The 20,333-nt window shown below is 44.9% G+C and overlaps 1 protein-coding gene across 1 annotated transcript in view; it reads right to left on the bottom strand.

Annotated features, from left to right (window-relative positions):
* TRAF3IP3 (TRAF3 interacting protein 3) overlaps window positions 1-20,333 on the bottom strand; it is a 37,115-nt gene that overhangs the window by 11,226 nt on the left and 5,556 nt on the right. Inside the window, exons 5-9 of the mRNA XM_054980504.1 lie at window positions 18,893-18,922; window positions 15,659-15,754; window positions 9,063-9,134; window positions 4,659-4,799; window positions 1,979-2,116 (exon numbers count right to left, since the gene is read on the bottom strand). Coding sequence (XP_054836479.1) covers window positions 1,979-2,116; window positions 4,659-4,799; window positions 9,063-9,134; window positions 15,659-15,754; window positions 18,893-18,922 — 477 coding nt within the window. The remainder of the gene's footprint in view (window positions 1-1,978; window positions 2,117-4,658; window positions 4,800-9,062; window positions 9,135-15,658; window positions 15,755-18,892; window positions 18,923-20,333) is intronic.

The following is a 20,333-nucleotide window of genomic DNA, read 5'->3' as shown; positions in this document are numbered from 1 at the left end:
GGTAGGAAACAGCCACAATAACAATGCACTGACGGGACAAGCAAGAGCTGGAATGGGAGCCGGAAGGGTTTGGCCGCAAGGCACACATCCAAAAAGAGAACAAAGCAGTCATTTCCTTTACTAAAAATGAGTCCACTCAGCATTTGAGCAGAGGGATGCCTGGACCGACACTCATTCTCCTCTCTGAGAATAGCAATGATGGGATACTGCTGGAAGGCGTCTGTCTGCTCTACTTTCTTAACACTTTGTATTTTATCAAAAACAACTTTCTGAAAATGGCTTTGCAACAGAAAGATGCATTCTTTGTGGGGAAATGGAGAATTTGTGCAAAAAATGGCTGTTCTGATTTCATTCGTGCCCTTGGCCAGTTTATTGTAGTACAGGAATAATGATCTATATATAGGAAACTTAGCAGTAGTTCTGCTTGAAAAACAACTGATGCTTTCAAGTTCCCTCTGGGTCTGCTTTCACACAGGAACTTTTCATGGAACACAGGAGACCCCTGATTTAAACAGGCACTTCCACACATGATGTTGAGCTCATTGTGAGCAAGCACAACTCCCGGGCCTCTCTCCTCTGATCTGGCTCAAAAGAGGAACTGGATGCCCATTTGGACGCTCTACCGGTAGCCAATACAGGCAGGGGGACGGAAGCTCCGCACTCAAACTGGCAGAACGAAGCTCTGCCTTTTTGCCCTCCCTTTGGCCCTTTAATGAGAAAAGGAAAGCTGCTGTACCGGGGAGGGGGGTGGGATGACAGTGCGATTTCCATTTCCTGTATGAGCTTATATGCAGATGGAAAGTAAAGGTGATGGATGAAAGCTGAAGGTGGCAACAGCGAGTGGCTTGGAAATGGGGCATATGGATACTGTTTATGCCTGTTCCCGTGCCACTTGCTGCTGCTGCCATGGAGAGAGTGCATTTTTGCACTCCCATGAAGAAAAAGCCTAAAAGACAAAGGTTATACAGAATTTTCAAAACACTGCACTTGCTGCTTTGTTTTCTCAGGCCAAACTACATCTTATGCCCATCACAAGTCGCACTGGGGTACCCCAACCTGTTTTACAGTCAAACATCATATCCCAAGCACTTAGTGGAGGGAGGAGCACCCTTTCTGTGATACAGACATCATCCAAGAGAAGCATCTGGGATGCAGCACAAATGTGTGACATGCCTTTGTGTTGATGAGATAAAAGCCACTGTTTTCAGTTTATGTATTAATGGTGTGTGTGAGTGTTATGTGTGTACCTATGGTGACCCTATGAATGAAAGACCTCCAAAACATCCTATCATTAATAGACTTGCTCAGATCCTGCAAACTGGAGGATGTGGCTTTTATTGAGTCAAGCCATCTCATTTTAGGTCTTCCTCTTTTCATACTGCCTTCCACTTTTCCTAGCATTATTGACTTTCTCAGAGAATCTTTTCTTCTTATGATGTGACCAAAGTACGATAGCCTCAGTTTTTTATAGGGAGAATTCAGGCTTGATTTGATCTAGTACCCACTTATTTGTCTTTTTGGCCATCCATGGTATCCACAAAACTCCTCCAGCACTACATTTCAAAAGAATCAATTTTCTTCCTGCCAGCTTTTTTCACTGTCCAATTTTCATATCCATACATAGTAATGAGGAATACCATAGTTTGGATTATCTTGATCTTGGTTCTCAGATACCTCTTTATCTTTAAGGATCTTCTCTAGCTCCCTCACAGCTGTTCTTCCAAGTCTTAATGGTACGGTTTTATATATTTTAGAACTTGTCTTTGACTGTAATAAATCATTCATTCATTCACTGTCCTCAGCACATTGGTGCCAGATTGGACTGTAAGGTTCAGAATGAGAACTAATGTTTGTTTAGTCATTCTCACAGTGATTCTGTGATATTAGTGACTATTATTCCAATTTTCAGATCTATTTTTCAAAGCTGATGGTCTGGTGTGAAAAGTATGGCTAGATCACAGCTTCACAAAAAAGTTACCTGCAGTTTGTTATCCAAGACATGGAGCTTGTTTTCTAGTTCAACATGCTTATTGGTTAGCCGGCTCCAATCTTGTTTTAGTGTGTTATAATGTTCTTTCCACAGGCTGCAGTCATCCTCTGCAACAGTTAATGCTCTCTAGAAGGAACAATAGAAGTGAGAAAGTTAACAAACATGTCTTCTTGACACATACATGCCTGCAAGCAATAAAAAGGGAGTGATTAGTTGGCCATACATAGTGGATAGAATGATTTTCCTATTAGGTCTAAGGTGCGATGGAAACTCAAGAAAACACAGAAGAAAAATTGCATATAGCATGCTTTAGTGTCATCACTTTCTCCTTTCTTTATCTTCTACAAATTTGCATCTGAATGTATTTAGTTGAACTAAAGCACATGGGCCGGACCTTGGGATTAATGAAGGCATCAACAAGTGAGATGAATCCATTTCTCTGTGACAAAGCAACAAGAGATGTCATTTCACTAGCAAGCTTCTCAGCTGCTTATCTTTCTATATGGTGCCATCTGGTGGAAAGATGAAGGAATGAGATGTTTCAGTCACGAATTCACACATAACATGTATTTTTCAGTCTTTCTCTTGCCGGTGGTATGCATATGTAAAAAACAAAAAGGCAGTTCTAAATGAGTAGTATCATGTTTCCAACATGCAGAAAAAGCAGGCATTTTTAAATGCACTTGTACTTGGTTTCTGAAATGATTGATGGCTTTACAGCAAGGTTGATTGACAACTGATTTCAGCCTGCCTGTGTGTGCAATTTTGGTCTTAGGGGTTTGCTTGGCCATGACCCAATTGCACTTTAGTAGGTATGGGTTAAGCCCAGAAGTCTCAGCTTAAGCACAAGAGTGCTATCCATCCCACTTGTACCGAGTCAGGGATGGAGCATTTGCACGTGTGTGAATATATATTCATGTAAGTGAAAAGGGATAGCCTCCTTGCAACAGAATAGCTGTTCCACTGTTCACCACATCTGTGCTCTTGTGCCTGAGAGACACTGTAGACAGTCTTCAAAACAGGTCATAAAATTAGCATAAAAGATACCAGTCACTTTGTATTTGCATATGGGGCATCAGTAGAATGTTATTGCTAGAAACGGTTACTTAATTGTGCAATTGATTAATTAAACTCAGATTAAAGAGCTTTTTCACTGTTGTAGAAGGCTGCCGGTAGCATGACTGCAACTGAAAAAAAGAGAGAGGGAGTGACTTGCCTGTGACTGATGAGTTATTTCATGGCAGAGGTGAAATTCAAACAGACTTCTTGACTTATAACTCAGAGCGGGACCACAAGTGACGCCTGACACAGGTTGGACACTTGCCAGCTTCCCTCAAGTTTTGATGGGAAATGTAGGCAGCTTGGCGGAATGTTGGACAAGTGACAGTTGAAAAGTCCATTGGACAGCAGTCAGAGAGTCAAGCTGCAAGACCAGGATGCCTACATTTCCCATCAAAACTTGATGGAAGCTGACTAGTGTCCAACCTGTGTCAGGCATCACTTGTGGTCCCACTCACAGTCTATTAGAAGAGCAAGATTCAGGTCCTGTAGTGCCTTAAACAACAATATTTCCAGGTTATGAGCTTTCAAGAGTCAGAGATCCCTTCATCAGATATGAGAAGTGGAAAAAGGGCTGGATCCTTATAATCCAGGCAGAGGGTAGGAGGGTTATTATAAATTAGAGTGTCAGGAAGCTAGCTACAATACATGTTTTAGTTAGCTTGATAGACCCTGGGTACAAAGTGCAGAAAATCAGCATTTGTAATGTGAGAAAAATCCTATGTCCTGAGTTCAGATACACATGACATTGGGAGGTCTGTGGACAGAGCTCCCAGCATTTTAAAAAATGTTACTTTTAGGCATGCAGGGCTCTGATTCAGATCAAGAGAATGGGGGGGGGCAGGGTTTAAGCCTTCTTCCTGCACCATTTTCCTGATCTGAAATGGCACGGGGAGCTGTTATTTGTCCCTTTGGGGTTCTATATAGGTACTGATATATTTACTCCGTTGGGGCAAATAGTTGCTCCCTAGGACAATGAAGTCAGAGGGCGATGAAGTGGAGGTAGGCTTAAGTTCCCATTCAGAAGAGAAGCTCTCAAGTGCCTGAAAATTCAGTTTAAATAAAGGCTGGATGGTGTGTCCACAGAACTGCCAGTGTCATGTCTCTCTGACCCTCTCAGCTACTATGTTACTTTTATATTTTGCATGCTTCTTTTTTTCTACAGGAAAGCTATCTTGGCTGTTTCTCAGTGATCTCAGTGTTCTCAGGCACAAGATCCAGATCCATGCAAATCCCTCATTACATTGAGCAATGTTTGAGCAGACTTGACAGGAAAGACTTGTTTCTTTAAATGGTAATTTGTAGCCCCAGGTGGCTGCTCTGAAGAACAGGGAAGGGTTCCTGGGGGAGAGGATGGTTTAACCCTTTTGTGCTGTGCTTTTTCTATACTTTCAAATGTCTCTCCAGTGCTCACGCAGATTCCTGCCATAAGCTGAAGGAGTGGTAAGATCTTATCATCATCAGTCATACATTACTTGGGAGCTTCAGCTTTGCTTTTGAGGACAGCGGAACAAAAAGCCAACTTCCAGTATGGAAGACCTTAACTTCCCAGGAGCATGATGTGGGCATTCTGTTCAGAAATCTAGCCAGGCTGGCATCCTATGCCTACCTGGGCATTCTGGAGTTGCTGTTCTGCTTGCAGTTTCTCCTCAAGTAATTTCAGAAGAGACTCTTTTGCTTTCTGCTCATAGTTCTGCTTCTGGTCCTCCATCTCCAGCAGAATTTTCTTCAAACTTCTGTTTGAGTAACTCTAAAAAACAACAACAACTGAGTACTAAAGAACAATTCCTGATTGAAGGAGACAGGAATATATTAGTGCCAATGGGACCCATTGTTCACCAAAGTAAACATCCTGGCGAATTCTTTCAGAGTCAATGCATTACATTGAAGTTGCTCTATGATTCTTGTTAACAGTAGATTACAGCTGGGCACCTCTGTAGCATGCCAGATAGCAACCTTTTCAAAGTACTGATTTTACAATTATATTTACTAATCACAGTAATTCCATAAGCGCTTCCTGCCAGAAGGATTGAAAGTTTTATTGGAACAAGAGCAGAGCCTTTCTGGGCCTCTGCTGAGCAGAAACAAAGGCCAACAACTAGGGGTGTGCAAGCCAAAAATTTTCGGCTATAGCCGAAAGTAGAAAGCCGAAAGAAGATTCTCTATCGTTAAAGCCGAAAGCCGAAACAAGAATCTCTTTCGGCTTTCGACTTTCGGGATTCTTTCGGCATTATTTCGGCATTCTTTCGGCTTTTTTCTAAGGGAAAATGCCTCCGTCTTCCAGGACGCCTGGAGGAGGCATTTTCCCACCGAATAAGCCCAAAATTGGTGGGGACCTTCCTCTAACCCTTCTCTAACAACCACCCAAGTTTCAGACAGATTGGACTTTGGGGGGCCATGTTATGAAGAGGCAGGCTTCCTTTGCCAGGGGTGGCATTTTGCATGCAAAATGCCCCCCAGCCCTCAGGGGCCCTTCTCCCACCCCTCCTCCCACCCCCCACCAAGGCTCAGCCTGCTCCCACTTGGGGGGGGCATTTCATGGCCTCCCCAAGTAGGTGCTCTAATCTCTACCACTGACAGCTGGGGGAGGCTTGTGTTGCCAGGGGTGGCATTTTGCATGCAAAATGCCCCCCAACCCTCTGGGGCCCTTCTCCCACCCCTCCTCCCACCCCCCACCAAGGCTCAGCCTGCTCCCACTTGGGGGGGCATTTCATGGCCTCCCCAAGTAGGTGCTCTGCTCTCATCTCTACCACTGACAGCTGGGGGAGGCTTGTGTTGCCAGGGGTGGCATTTTGCATGCAAAATGCCCCCCAGCCCTCTGGGGCCCTTCTCCCACCCTTCCTCCCACCCCCCACCAAGGCTCAGACTGCTCCCACTTGGGGGGGGCATTTCATGGCATCCCCAAGTAGGTCCTCTCAGCCCCTAAAGTCCACCCCTTTCAGCCCCACACAAACCCAATTCCCCCCCAGCTGCCACACACAGACCCAAATCCCCACATTAGCCCCTCACAGACCCAAATCCACCCCCACCTGCCCTACACCCATAACCCCAGGAACAGGCTGGCAAAGGCCAGCCCTCTCCCTTTGTTCCCTATGCTGGGAACTTCTAAACTCTCTTTCCCTGGGCAATTCTGCACAGCCCAGAGGTGCCACAATGGTGGGCACACTTCTGAGTGCCAGCTGGTCCCTGTGAAAGAGCACCTGAACCACAGACACCCTCCCTCAAATTCCCCCACCACCTACAGAGATGGCTGGCCAGCCAGCCCCATTGTTCCCTATGATGGGAACCAACTGCACAACAAAGAATAAAACAAGAACAACACAAAATAAAGTTTTAAAAAAATTATTTTCTCCCTTCCAAAGTACAAGTAGGCAAAGCATTATGACACATTACACCAGCAGTCCCCCACACAGAAAAATTAAAACAAAACTCACTTAACACCAGAGAATCACAAAGCATGATTCCTGTCAAAAACACTTTATTTCTTGAACAGCTTTAGGTTACACAGCAGGGGGGAACACCAAAGGGCATGGCAGCACTATCTTACACAAAAATAACACAACTCACTTAACATCAGAGAATCACAAAAACACAATTCCTGGCAAAAACACTTTATTTCTTGAACAGCTTTAGGTTACACAGTAGGAGGGCACAACAGGGCATGATAGCAATGTACTACAAAAAATAATACAACCCACTTCACCGTTTTTGACAGCAATTGTGTTTGTGTGATTCTCTGATGTGAAGTGAGTTGTGTTATTTTTGCGTAGTACACTGCTTTCCTGCTCTGCGGTGCCTTCCTACTGTGTAACCTAAAGCAGTTACAGAAATAAAGTGCTTTTGACAGCTATTTTTGGGGTGATTCTTTAATGTGAAGTGAGTTGTGTTATTTTTGTGTAAGATACTGCTTCCATGCCCTTTGGTGTCCCCCCCCCTGCTGTGTAGCCTAAAGCTGTTCAAGAAATAAAGTGTTTTTGACAGGAATTGTGCTTTTGTGATTCTCTGATGTTAAGTGAGTTGTGTTATTTTTGTGTAAGATAGTGCTGCCATGCCCTTTGGTGTTCCCCCCTGCTGTGTAACCTAAAGCTGTTCAAGAAATAAAGTGTTTTTGACAGGAATCATGCTTTGTGATTCTCTGATGTTAAGTGAGTTGTGTTATTTTTCTGTGTGGGGGACTGCTGGTGTAATGTGTCATAATGCTTTGCCTACTTGTACTTTGGAAGGGAGAAAAAAAAATTTAAAACTTTATTTTGTGTTGTTCTTGTTTTATTCTTTGTTGTGCAGTTGGTTCCCATCATAGGGAACAATGGGGCTGGCTGGCCAGCCATCTCTGTAGGTGGTGGGGGAATTTGAGGGAGGGTGTCTGTGGTTCAGGTGCTCTTTCACAGGGACCAGCTGGCACTCAGAAGTGTGCCCACCATTGTGGCACCCCTGGGCTGTGCAGAATTGCCTAGGGAAAGAGAGTTTAGAAGTTCCCAGCATAGGGAACAAAGGGAGAGGGCTGGCCTTTGCCAGCCTGTTCCTGGGGTTATGGGTGTGGGGCAGGTGGGGGTGGATTTGGGTCTGTGAGGGGCTAATGTGGGGATTTGGGTCTGTGTGTGGCAGCTGGGGGGGAATTGGGTTTGTGTGGGGCTGTAAGGGGTGGACTTTAGGGGCTGAGAGGACCTACTTGGGGATGCCATGAAATGGCCCCCCCAAGTGGGAGCAGTCTGAGCCTTGGTGGGGGGTGGGAGGAAGGGTGGGAGAAGGGCCCCAGAGGGCTGGGGGGCATTTTGCATGCAAAATGCCACCCCTGGCAACACAAGCCTCCCCCAGCTGTCAGTGGTAGAGATGAGAGCAGAGCACCTACTTGGGGAGGCCATGAAATGCCCCCCCCAAGTGGGAGCAGGCTGAGCCTTGGTGGGGGGTGGGAGGAGGGGTGGGAGAAGGGCCCCAGAGGGTTGGGGGGCATTTTGCATGCAAAATGCCACCCCTGGCAACACAAGCCTCCCCCAGCTGTCAGTGGTAGAGATTAGAGCACCTACTTGGGGAGGCCATGAAATGGCCCCCCAAGTGGGAGCAGGCTGAGCTAACAATATGCTGCTCCTTCGCTTTCTTATGGGAGGATGGGGGGACCTGCTTTGGGGGGCCATAACATGGCCCCCCAAAGTCCAATCTGTCTGAAACTTGGGTGGTTGTTAGAGAAGGGTTAGAGGAAGGTCCCCACCAATTTTGGGCTTATTCGGTGGGAAAATGCCTCCTCCAGGCGTCCTGGAAGACGGAGGCATTTTCCCATAGAAAAGCCGAAAGAAAGCCAAAAGAATCCCGAAACATTTCGGCTTTTTTCTTTCGGCTACCCGAAACGTTTCGGCATTCCCCGAAACGTTTCGGCATTCCCCGAAAGAAGCCGAAACACTTTTGTTTCGGCATTCTTTCGGCATTCTGAATGCCGAAACGCACATCCCTACCAACAACCAGAAGGGAAAGTGAAACTGAAACGACTTGACAGGCTTTCCGAGCTAAAGGATCAGGGGAAAATAACTAAAAAGTTCAATAAGGGAACATCACCAAATTCACAACTTGCCACAATATAACACTGGGAATGGCCAAACACTGACTTGTTACAAGCCAATGTTAGCCTTCAAAGCAACTTTATGTGGCTCCTCATCAAAATGTTAATTCAAAAGTGGCAATAATAATGGCTGATAATTTTAAAAGGCTCCTTTTCACATAAATATTATTGTATTACTATCTAATAAATTATAGAAAGACAAGGTACTACTATTTCATGTGTGATCTTTCAGCCATGGTACATCTGAACATACGTGCTCTCTATCTATGAAGTAATATATCTTAGGGTGTCACCATGATTAGAGAATCTAAACATCTACAGAGGAGCTCAATAGATCAAGTCTTGGCAGTTTCTGGAGAACAGAGCAGCTCCCAAGAATATAGAAGATGCCCATCCCTAACATGGGTGCCCAAACTACTAATGGTTCAAGGAACAGGCTTAACTTTTCAGTCAAGACATTACCTGGGTGGAAGTCTGCAGCTGATTCTCCAACACACACACTCTGCTCTTGAGTTGGTCTTCATTTATCTGACCCTGTCAGAAAAAATAATATGATTGGAAATTTTGAATCAAAGAAGGTGTTAAAAAAAGACAGAAAGATAGAACGTATGATGCAATATGCAAATAAAACCAATTCAGTTATGTGCACAGAACATCAATAGTTTAATAACACCTCAAGAACAGAATACAAATGTGCACATACAATGCCAAGCAAGATCAAACACAATGCCAAAGGTGTTTTGGCACAAAGCCTTCATCAGTAGCTTACATTATAAACATAATTAGCACTGAAGCCCACTCACACCACGAAAAACTTAACATATCACAAGAACCGGTAAGATATCCACATTAAAAACTTGGAATTAGAGGTGGGCATGAACTGAAATATGAACCAAAGTTCAGCACGAACCAGGCTGGTTTGTGGTTTATGAACAAGCGGTTCATCAGAGCCCATTTCTGACGAATCACCATGAATTTTAGGCAAGTTCATATTGTTTGTTTTTCGGTTCATCACTGCAGACAGCCTGGCACTGATCAATCAGTTTCCTAGGCAACAGGGGATGGACTTTCTGCAGACCTTCTGCTGACTCAGAAGTGACCTTATGCTGACCCAGAAGTGACTTTTTCACGAACCAAATGAACTGGTTCACAAACCAGGGCAGGTTCGTGAAAGTTCATGGTTCATGAAATGCAACGAACCATGAATTGCACGGTTCGTTTTTTTCCCCAGTTCTTGCCCATCTCTACTTGGAATATATTATGAACTCCTTATAACAAAACACCAGGATTCGATTATTTAATTCACATTTGGATATCAGTGGTCGCATGTGTGTGAGTGTCTTAGCAAATAGGAGGTCCATGAATGCAGGGAGAAGAGGCTTAGGCCTCCTGAAATGGCTTTTTTTCTCCTGACTTGAATGGCCCTGGCTGAGGAGCCACTTTTCCCCCCCACTGCAGAACTTAAGTGTATTCTGATAGCTGCAGAGATGCTCAGGCAAGGAGCTGAAACAGTCTACAAGAAAGTACTTGTAAAGTACACCTGGAATGAGGCAGATTGGCATTCTTGGTGTTATTGGATCTTATAGCAGAGTTCGATATAGTTGAATGATTTGTCGACCCACCGCCGATATGGGGATACGAGGGACTGCCTTGCAGTGGCTTGTTTCCTTTCTCTATGGTCAGGAACAGAGGGTGGCGCTGGGAGAGAAGTGGTCATCCCGCCACCTGTTGGTGTGCAGCATCCAATGGGGGGGAACGATACTCTTCCCGATGTTTAACATCTACATGCATCCCCTTGCCCAATTGATGCAAAGTTTTGGACTGAAATGTACACTGATGACACCCAGTTGTATCTGTTGATGGATGGCCGACCCAACTCCGCCCTAGCTAGAGCCCTGGAGGTCATGACTGGATGGCTGAAACAGAGTTGACTGAATCTCAGGAAGACAGAGGTCCTGTACTTGGGTCATGGGCTGTCAAACTCAGGAATCAGACTCCTGACTCTCAATGGGATGTCACTTGTTCCCTTTTCAACAGTTAGGAGTCTTGGGGTGATTCTTGATGCCTCCTTATCTATGGAGGCCCAGGTCACAGCAGTTGCCAGGTCTGCCTGTTTCTATCTGCTGTTGGTCAGGCAGCTTGCCCCCTACCTCTTGACACACAACCTAATGACAATGATCCAAGCAATGGTCATCTCCAGATCGGACTACTGTAAGTCGGTCTACTCTGGGCTATCCTTAGGTCTGATCCGGAAATTACATCGAGTCCAGAATGCAGCTATGTGTGTCCTCATGGATTCTCCATGCAGGGCACATATAACACCTGTCCTGTGTCAGTTGCACTGGCTCCCCGTAGAGTTCAGGATCAGATTCAAGGTTTGGGTTTTAACCTATAAAGCCCTTAGCAGACCGGGACCAATATATCTGCAGGACTGACTCTTACCATATGTGCCCCAGAGGGTACTTCGATCTGCCGATAAACAGCTACTGGTGGTTTCTGGCCCCAGAGAGGCTTGACTGACCTCAACCAGAGTCAGGGCCTTTTTGGTCCTAGCCCCAGCCTGGTGGAACTCTCTGTCTGCTGACACTCAGGCCTGGACAGACTTGTCATCTTTTAGCTGGGCCTGTAAGATGGAAATGTTTCGCCAGGCATATGGTTGAGGTGGGGCTCGGACGAGTTCTTCCTGCCAGTCTCCTTTTGTGGGGAGAGGTACTGTGCCCTCTCACCCAGTATTTGCTATCAGTTGATTATCCTTGCTTCTCTATCCCTCATCCCCCTGGGATGTTTGGTTAGGGCTGGGTAATGTAGGTCTGCTGTCAAGAGATGTTCATCAATCTGTATATTTTTATTTATGGTTTTAAATGTGATTTTATCCATTGTTGTTATTTGCTCTGAGCCCGCACATGCAGGGAGAGTGGAAAATGAGATTAATGAATAATAATAATAAAAACTACATTTAGATTCCCCTGATGCCACTTGATGAACTGCAGAAGGAAAAAGTAATAAACAAATGAATAAGGACTTATTGATCAGAGGATGAAAAGAAATGAAGTGACTATTTATGCCTGGAACAACACCTGTGAGAAAGGAAAACTGCGTTAAGGCTTCCATTCAGGCCTCCCCGAATGACTGCATCAAGCAAGGAAGGTTTCCTAAGATATTCTTGTAGATATGAGTAGTTAGTGACAGAAGAGTAGAGACTACATTAGGACGGTATACAATGGTTGTTCAGCCTGTCTTTTGAACTTCAAGCAGTCAAAACAGCCATGGCTGAATAAAAGAACCCTAGTGAAGTAGATACTTGCCAAAGATCAGGGATCTCCCCACAGAGGGATTTCCATTTTGACAGGCTGGCTAGTGCCATTGTGATCATTACCTTATGTCAGGAGATCCCTGAACAAACTTGATCCTTCTGGACCACAAGGATAGGGATGCACACTTCCTGAGGAAGCTAGATGTATGGATTCATCCATAAGGTTATCTTATCCCAGAAGGTCAGCAGAAACATCTGAGATGGGGAGGGGGAATGCAGATAGGGTTGACAGGTCCCTCTCACTTTCCGCCGGGAGGCAGGGAGAGCTGGCACTTACCTCGTACCATGCACGCATGCCCCAGGGCTGACAAGATGACGTCACTTATGGTAGTGATGATATTGCGGCTGCGCGAGCACTCCCGCGCTCAGTGTGGGTCCAATTTGGCCTGTTTGGGGCCCAAATTAGCCCCAAACAAAGCGTGAGACTGCTCCTGCGGTTGGTGTGACGACATCACTCCCAGAAGTGATGTTGCCATGCTGGTTGGGAGCACATGTGCAGTGCACATTCCTGAGGTGCCTGCCAGAGGCGGGCAACCTCCAGGATCTTGCCCCTTCCTGCCGATCCCTGGGTGATCGGTGGATGATGGGGCAAATCCCTGGGAATTTTCCCACCACCGGTGGGCACCTGGGGACCCTAAGTGCAGATGAGCCTAATGAAGACACTTCATACCATTGCCATGACAATTCTTCCTGCTGAAGTTTCAGTAGAGGTTGACAGGCCTGGTCTCCTGAGACCTTGGTGCAGTGAAGGCACCTGCCATGCTTCCCACCAAAACACTTTTGGCCATGGTGTTTTGTGGCTTTGATGTGCATGCTCTCAGGCCTGAATCAGATGTTATGAGAGGAGTGCAGATGGTCTTTGTGGTATGACAGAGCATCTGAAAGACAGTAACACAGATTGTGGCCTTCTAGGCCCTTGCCTATCGACTTAGTAAGAATAAGTGTAGGTAGGGAGGAAAAGGTCAGTTACTGGCATCTGCTGATTTGGCCAAACTATATTTCACCCCCCCCCCCCTTTAATGCTTAGAGCTCCTGACAAATTCATTGAAACCTCTCATCACAGGGAGGAAGGCAGACTGGACTTTGGATAGAGGGCTCAGGAAGGAGGTTTTAGCTCTGCCATCAAGATCCCTCAAGACAAACCAGCAAGAAATGTTCCCCTACTTATGATGGGAGCATAGACTAGACTAGCTAAACTAAACTAGACTAGAAATAATAATATTGTTTAGGAGTCAAAATCAGGACCGGAGGCCTGGTTCTGCCAAATGGCATACAGCTGTACAGCTACAAAAGCCATTCTTGTTCTTTGTCCATACTGCTGGTTTAACCATCAGCTGCAGAGAAAAGTAAGATTTAATCCTGGCACAAGGGAATTTACTCTAATCTGAGTGAAGGTTATAACTTGAGTATAAATTAGAGTTGCCAGCTCCAGGTTGAGAAATTCCTGGAGATTTTGGGGGTGCAGCCTGGAAAGGGTTGGGTTTGGGGTGGGGAGGGACTTCCATGGGGTATAATGCCATAGAGTCCACCCTCCAAAGCAGCCATTTTTCTCCAGGGGAATTGATCTCTGCGGCCTGTAGATCAGCTGCCAGGAGATCTCCAGCCAACACCTGGAAGTTGGCAACCCTAAATTATAAGTACAAACATACACTGCTGGTCCCTATATTTTTAGTTATATTTTTTAAATCTGAAGGAAAGTTTCTTTAAAAAATACCTGATACATTGCCTAAACCCTGGGCTCAACTCTAGTGTTTTCCCAAGTCATTTTGAGACACTAAAAATGTGAGATGTCATCTGTGGTGTTTTAATTAACTCATTTATCTCCCTACATTTCCAAGGACTGAGCACCATAACACCAAAGCTTTTAGTCTACATTCTGTTTTGAAATCCGAGCAGCAGACTGATAATTCTTTCTCTGATGGTAAGCAAAAAAACAAAAGCTGCAGTGAAATCTATTTTCTAGCACAGAAGCACTCAGAGATAAAAAGCGCACTCCCCCACCTGTTGCTAAGCTGAGGGGTTTCATAGCTACTTCCTGCCAAGGAGTGTGTCAAGCTATTTCCCCCTGCTCTTTGTAAAGTTGACAGAAGAGTTTCACAAAGGAAGTCTCAAACCACAGTGCATCAAACAGTGCATCAAACTGTTTGGCTTTTCTGAACTGACAGAGCTCTTGCTGGTCTTATTTTTCAGTTATCCATCCCACCCCCCCACCCCCGCCCCAGCAAACTAATTTGAATTTCAATTTTTCAGTATGAAAAGGCTAAATGTTCAAAACGCACCAAGTCTGGTTTTGAAAAACCATTTTGGCTGGAGACAGAACTAACATTTTCTGGGGCTGGGAGGGGTGCAATTTGATAGCACCATCACTACTGCAATTCAAGAAGCAGTTTCTTCTATCTGTGTATTTAAGCTGCAAAAATCCAACACAGAAGACCTCCTATGGACTGGAGCCATGGCAACAGGGAAGAGAGGGCTAACTCTTCCCCTTGCACCTTTCCCTAATTGTAAATGCCCCTTGCCCTGGCTGCTTTGAGAGAAAGAGGAAAAATGCAGAGAAAAACACATACTGATCTTTTCCCCTTCATGGGGATTAAAGCAGCCGGGAGTGGGGAATGTCCACATGGGGAAACAGAATGGGGTTGTGGACAGATTTTTAAAACATTTTCATTTGTATCCCACCTTTCTCCCCAGTGAGGTTAGCTTACATCATTCTCCTCCATTTTTTCCTCACAATAACCCTGTGAGGTAGGTTAGGCTGAGAATGTGTGTCTGGCCCAGGGTCATCCAGTAAGCTTCCACGGCAGAGTGGAGATTTAAACCTGGTGCTCCCAGATTCTGGACTGACACAGTAACCACTATACTGCACTGGATCTTTCCCTTCCCCAGCTCCACAGCCCCCCATACATATTGTGTTCCACTCCCCTACCCAGCTATTTTTTCCAGCTAAAATATACAGCTCAGGGCCAAGCTACACATGACGAATGACACTTGAACGGCAAGTGGATTGAGTGGAGGGCAAGTGAACAGGGAGAAATACACTTGCTGTTCAAGTGTCATTCGTCATGTGTAGCTTGGCCCTAAGTATCTAATCACCAATCCCTAGACATCACATGTGGGCTGGCTCAAGCTATTAAAGGCAAAGGTCAATGCAAACCAAGTAGCATGGGGTGAAATTATACTGTCTTTGGCTTACACTTCTGAAGACTCACTAAAAAAGTCAGGTCTTTCAACCCAACCCTAACACAACACAGAAGCTCCTTTTTGTCGCTGTCTCCCTCCCACCCCATTTCTCATTCAGTGGTCAAGTGCTTAAGAGGCAGCCCATAAAGTGTTTGTGTAGACAGTAAGTCACTCAAGTACTTAAAATATATTTGCCCAGCCTATTCTGGCACAGCCCCCATCTCACAACCAGCATTGTTCCATTTACATCAGATGCATCTTTTTGCAGATAGGAACATGGTGAATGGGCAGCGGCAATGTCTACCACCACTAGGGACCAGAGGCACGGTATGCATGTCTACATACCTAGGCATTAAGTCCCATTTTGGATTGGGATGTAAGACTTCTTACATTTCCTTGAACTATTTGCAATCAACTAGAAAAGGAAATGTTGGCAGATGCAACTAATCATGATAGAGTACTGCAGTAGCAAACAAAACTGCTCTCTCATGCATTTAGTCCCCCCACCCCCAATTAAACAGAGGCAAAATATTTAGGGGAAGGTATTAGGATGCCCATCTGGTACCTTCCAAGATTTCTCCGCAGCCTGCAGCAACATGGCTAGGAGGTCCTGTAACACTGTCAACTTCTTCTTCAGCAGTAGCTCTCGATGCAAGGCCTCCTGAAGAGACAAGGAGAAACCAGACATGGCAAAATATACAAATGATAAGCAGTGTTGTTCTCTAACCCCATTTCTTGCTTCTGTAATGAGACTTTCCCTGACTTGCCCATTGCTATTTCAAAAGGAAGCACAAAGCAACTAGGGCCAGCAAGAGAACATAAGAAGAGTTGTGCTGGTTCATGCTGTTTCCCTCAGTGGGCAACCAAATGCCTCCAGGCAGCCCACAAGGAGGATGTGAGGGCAAAAGCCCTCTCCTGCTCTTGGCTTCCAGCAACTGGTACTCAGACCTACACGGCTTCTGAACAGGAAGGTTTCATTTAGCCATCATGTGTAATAGCATGAATTGGTCTACTACCTTTTTAAAGCCAACATAAGCCAACATTTATAATATCAAATTGCATAATATTCTTGTCTTCAGATGCCCTCATGGATAGTGGTCCACACAGGGCTTGAACTCACAATCTTAGCATTGCATTGTACTGATACAGAATAACCTAGCTGCTGCCTTCACTCAGATACTCATCACCAAGTCTCCACCTTAGATTAGATACTTAGATTCAGTTCTGGTGTTAGCGGTCAGATGTGCCCTCATATTAGGAAGGCTTATGAATATGGCAATATCAAAAGCCTCTCTGTATTTTTTAAATACAGAAATGCTGCCTAGCAGGGTAGCAAATGGAAGCCAGATCCTGGAGAGGAGCTGGAAAATTACTAGCATGGGAGGCACCAGGAAAGACCAGCTTTCAGCCCCCATGCCCTGAAGATGTGCAAAGATCCTAAGACAATAGGATCTTCTAGGAGTTCCTGAATTGATCACCTCCACACCTTGCCGATCTTCTCCTTATCTTCTCTCCCATTCCGAGCTATACATGGCTCTGATAGCCTCACCCGTCCAGCCATTACAGGTCATCAGTCATCACTGATAACTTTAGTTTTGCCCAGGAAGGCTTTATCAAATCTTCCCAGTTTTATTGTCTCACCTCAGAGATGCTTCCCAGCTCCTTGTCTCACCCCAGAGACAGTTTCCCAGTTCTTTGGGAGACAGCCATCAAGCTATTGTCAGTTTTGCCTCAGGATACATTTTGCTCAATAATTAGGCTGTCCTGCCGTGTGCTTAGTGTGTCCTGCGACCTTCCATCCATGCATCCTCAGACTGCATGTCTGATCCCCTCTCTCTTCTTGCTGTGAAGCTCTGGATGTTGAAGCTGCTCCCCTTCTGGACAGTAATGATAACCCCCAAACCCTGAAACTCTATCCGACCTCCTCTCTGCTTTTCCTAGGAAACATTATATGTGTGCAGTGTATGTACTTGTATGATTGATTTTGATACCCCTTTAATAAAAATAATTCTTTAAGCACCCACTCGGTCATTTTGAGAGTCCTCTGAGGGAAGGGACCTGGTATACATTGGTGGAGAAGATCTTGCAGTTACTTGCCTCTCACTGCCTCTCCTTCCACACTAATTCCCCCAACCCATACAAAGACCCCCATTTAGGGTAGCACTGGGACTAGCTCTCATGAGCTTGTCCTCACTCTGGGTTCTGCTGATTATGTTCCTCACAACAGCAATCTCAGCTGCAACCTTTCTGACAAAATGCTTCCTTTTGCTCTTGTCAGAGTTAGGTCCACTTGCTGAAGAAAAATATAATGTTATATAAGAGCAGATCCTTGGTGCATCTACTACTACTGGTTTCACACAGGGCTTTCCCCCAACTCTGCTATTTAAAAGGAAGCTGTTACCCATTTAGAAAAACTAAATTAATCATAGACAAGCAAGATTCAGGTCTAGTAGAACCTTAAAGACCAACTAGATTTCCAGGGTCTGAGCTTTTGTAAGTCAGAGCTTCCTGTTCTCATACCCTGGAAATCTAGTTGGTCTTTAAGGTGCTACTGGACCCAAATCTTGCTCTTCTACTACAGACCAACACAGCTACCCACCTGAGGAGAATGGTATAAGGTGCATTGGGCCCCCCACAGGGAAGAAAAGCAGGGTATAAATGGAGCAAATAAATAATATGAATAAGCAAAAGCCTAACTGTTGTGACGGATCTTAAGCAGCACAATATTTTTAGACTAGCAACCTAGCCTGTAGTGTGAATAACAGGCTTGCGAGGTGTGCAGCGCCCCAGTGGACTTCTCCATCGAGGCTGCCGCAGTGACAGAAAAGGCCAGAGCAGCAGCGCATCCCTCTGGAGGGCCGCACTGGTGTGCAAGACCTCCCTGCCATGCAGCCACCTCTGCAGCCACTGCTTCTCAGGGCTTCTCTATTGCCATGTTGCCGAGAACTCACTGCACCTGTGCTAGGATAAAAAGTGAGTCGTCAGCAACACAGCTTTCCTTTTATATATTAGAGATGATGCTAGTATGTGTTGAATCAAGCTGATCTTTTAAAAAGGCAGTCCCTACTGTGCTGGAGTGGAGCTTCCTCTTCTAAAGTGACATCTGCCAGGTACAGTTTTTGTAAGGACTCAATTTTAAGAGTCCGTTCAGAGTTTTTTTTTTTCCTGTGGAGGAGCAGAGCTCTCTGATGAGATTGTCTGAGATCAGCACCTCAGACAATCACCAGCCCACACAACACCCGCACTGAGAATATATTAGCGGTCTAGATGACAGGCTAAGGAAACTGCAAGGTTATGCTATGTGCTGCCTTTCCTCCTCTGGTAGCTACTGCTTCCTATAGTTCAAGCTTCCTGTATTTCAAACCAGATGATAAGGCACTGAATGGTGAAAACTCAGCAGCACCAAATAAAGGTAAACTCTTGGACTAACCTAAGTTTCCTGGGGTAAAGTGTAGATGACCGGGGAAGGCAATGGCAAACCAGCCTGTAATAAAAAGTCTGCCAAGAAAACTTCATGATGCAACATTCTCCCATGGGTCAGTAATGACTCTGTGCTTGCACAGGGTACTACCTTTACCTTTTACTTGGACTAATCTACCCTAAATTAGGTTTACAATAAAATCCTCAGAAATAATTTCCCTAGTGATCTAACATCACTGCCTTTTATTTAATACATCTCATTGTTAGTCCTGTCTGGGGAAACCCCCTCAAATTTAGAGAATAAAGTTGTTTCCATATCACTAGACAATTTGTGATGCAATACTTCTCATAAACAATTCCATTTGCTTTAATTACTCACTTTGAGGTAGCCAGAAAGTTGAATTATTTCCTGAAATAGAAATAAATGCACTTAAGATTCTAGTTGAATTTAACATGGAAGTGTAACATTTATTCATGTTATTTATAGTCCACCTTTCTCACTGAGAAGAAAATACAACCATTGTGATCAGCAAGTATCAATCTATGAGCCTCTCAGTGAGAATCTCATTCATATGGAGGAAGCACATTTTGCACATTCAACACTACCAATGCAATCCTTACAACACTTCTGGGAGTAAGTCCAGTTGAGTAGCCTTAAGTAGGATTCTGAGTGAACTTGCTTAAGGTTGCTTTCTAAAAGTGCTGTGCATTTTTGTAATCTATCTGTGCAATCCTATGCACACCAACTTGGATGTAAGCCCCACTGAATGCAGTGGGACTTCTGAGTAAATTTGCATAGGACAGCACTGCAAATCCAGATACAAGATACAACAAATAAGGCCAAAGCCTTCTTAGATACTTAGGTTAACAGCTTAGGGAATTATCAAGAATCCTTCTGCGTTGCACTAATGTAGCTTTCCTAGTTGTACCTAGGACCACAATACCGCATGGCTCAGCAGTCTTGATATAATCACTCAAGCTGCAGAGACTGTTCTGAAATCCTAAGCAAGCAGTAAAAGCAGACACTTCTTGGGCTACCATCCACCATTAAACTCATGCTGGATGTCCAAACTGGTGCTCGTATAATGCTTATAATACATATGATTTACACATAGAGGTACATTTTCTTGGGAAACTGTTTGTGGGGATCAAGGTCTCTTATCTTATTCTCTGCCCCTCTGTTTTACCCTCACAACAGCACTGTGAAGTAGGTGAGCTGAAAGTATATGACTGCCGCTAGGTCACCTAGTGTTATAGGGAATGGCTATGTTAGTCAGTTACATGAAAAATGGAGGAGGCTTTTGGCATTTTAAAGACTAACAGATTTATTGTAGAATAAACTTTCATAGGCATGATTTATTTATTTCATTACTTACTTTGTTTGTAGTTCACCTTTCCCCTGAGACTTAAGATTAGAGGTGGGCACAGTCCAGAAAACAAACCTAAATTAGACATGGACCAGCCCGGTTCATGGTTCGCGAACACAGTTCGTGGGACTCACCCTTTTCACAAATTTTGGTCCATTTGGGCCTGTCCGTTGATCTGTGGTCCGTGAGTCCAGACATCCTGGTGCCATTCTATCAATTCCCTGGGCAATGGAGGGGACGTCCGCAGACCTTTTGCAGCTTTAAAAAATTTAATAGGCAGCTCTACCTGCCAAGCAGAGAGCTCCTCTGCTCTAAAGAGCAAGGAGCAAGAATGAATTCCCTAGGCAACGGAGGGGTAAACGTTCTGCAGCCAATCTTAGCCCTCAAAACTTGATAGGCAGCTCTGCCTGCCAAGCAGAGAGCTCCCATTCTGCAAGAGAGAGGTGGACGTCC

The sequence above is a fragment of the Eublepharis macularius genome, chromosome 5 (assembly GCF_028583425.1).
Source record: "Eublepharis macularius isolate TG4126 chromosome 5, MPM_Emac_v1.0, whole genome shotgun sequence".
Classification (NCBI taxonomy): domain Eukaryota; kingdom Metazoa; phylum Chordata; class Lepidosauria; order Squamata; family Eublepharidae; genus Eublepharis; species Eublepharis macularius.
This window is presented reverse-complemented; position numbering and strand designations above follow the sequence as displayed.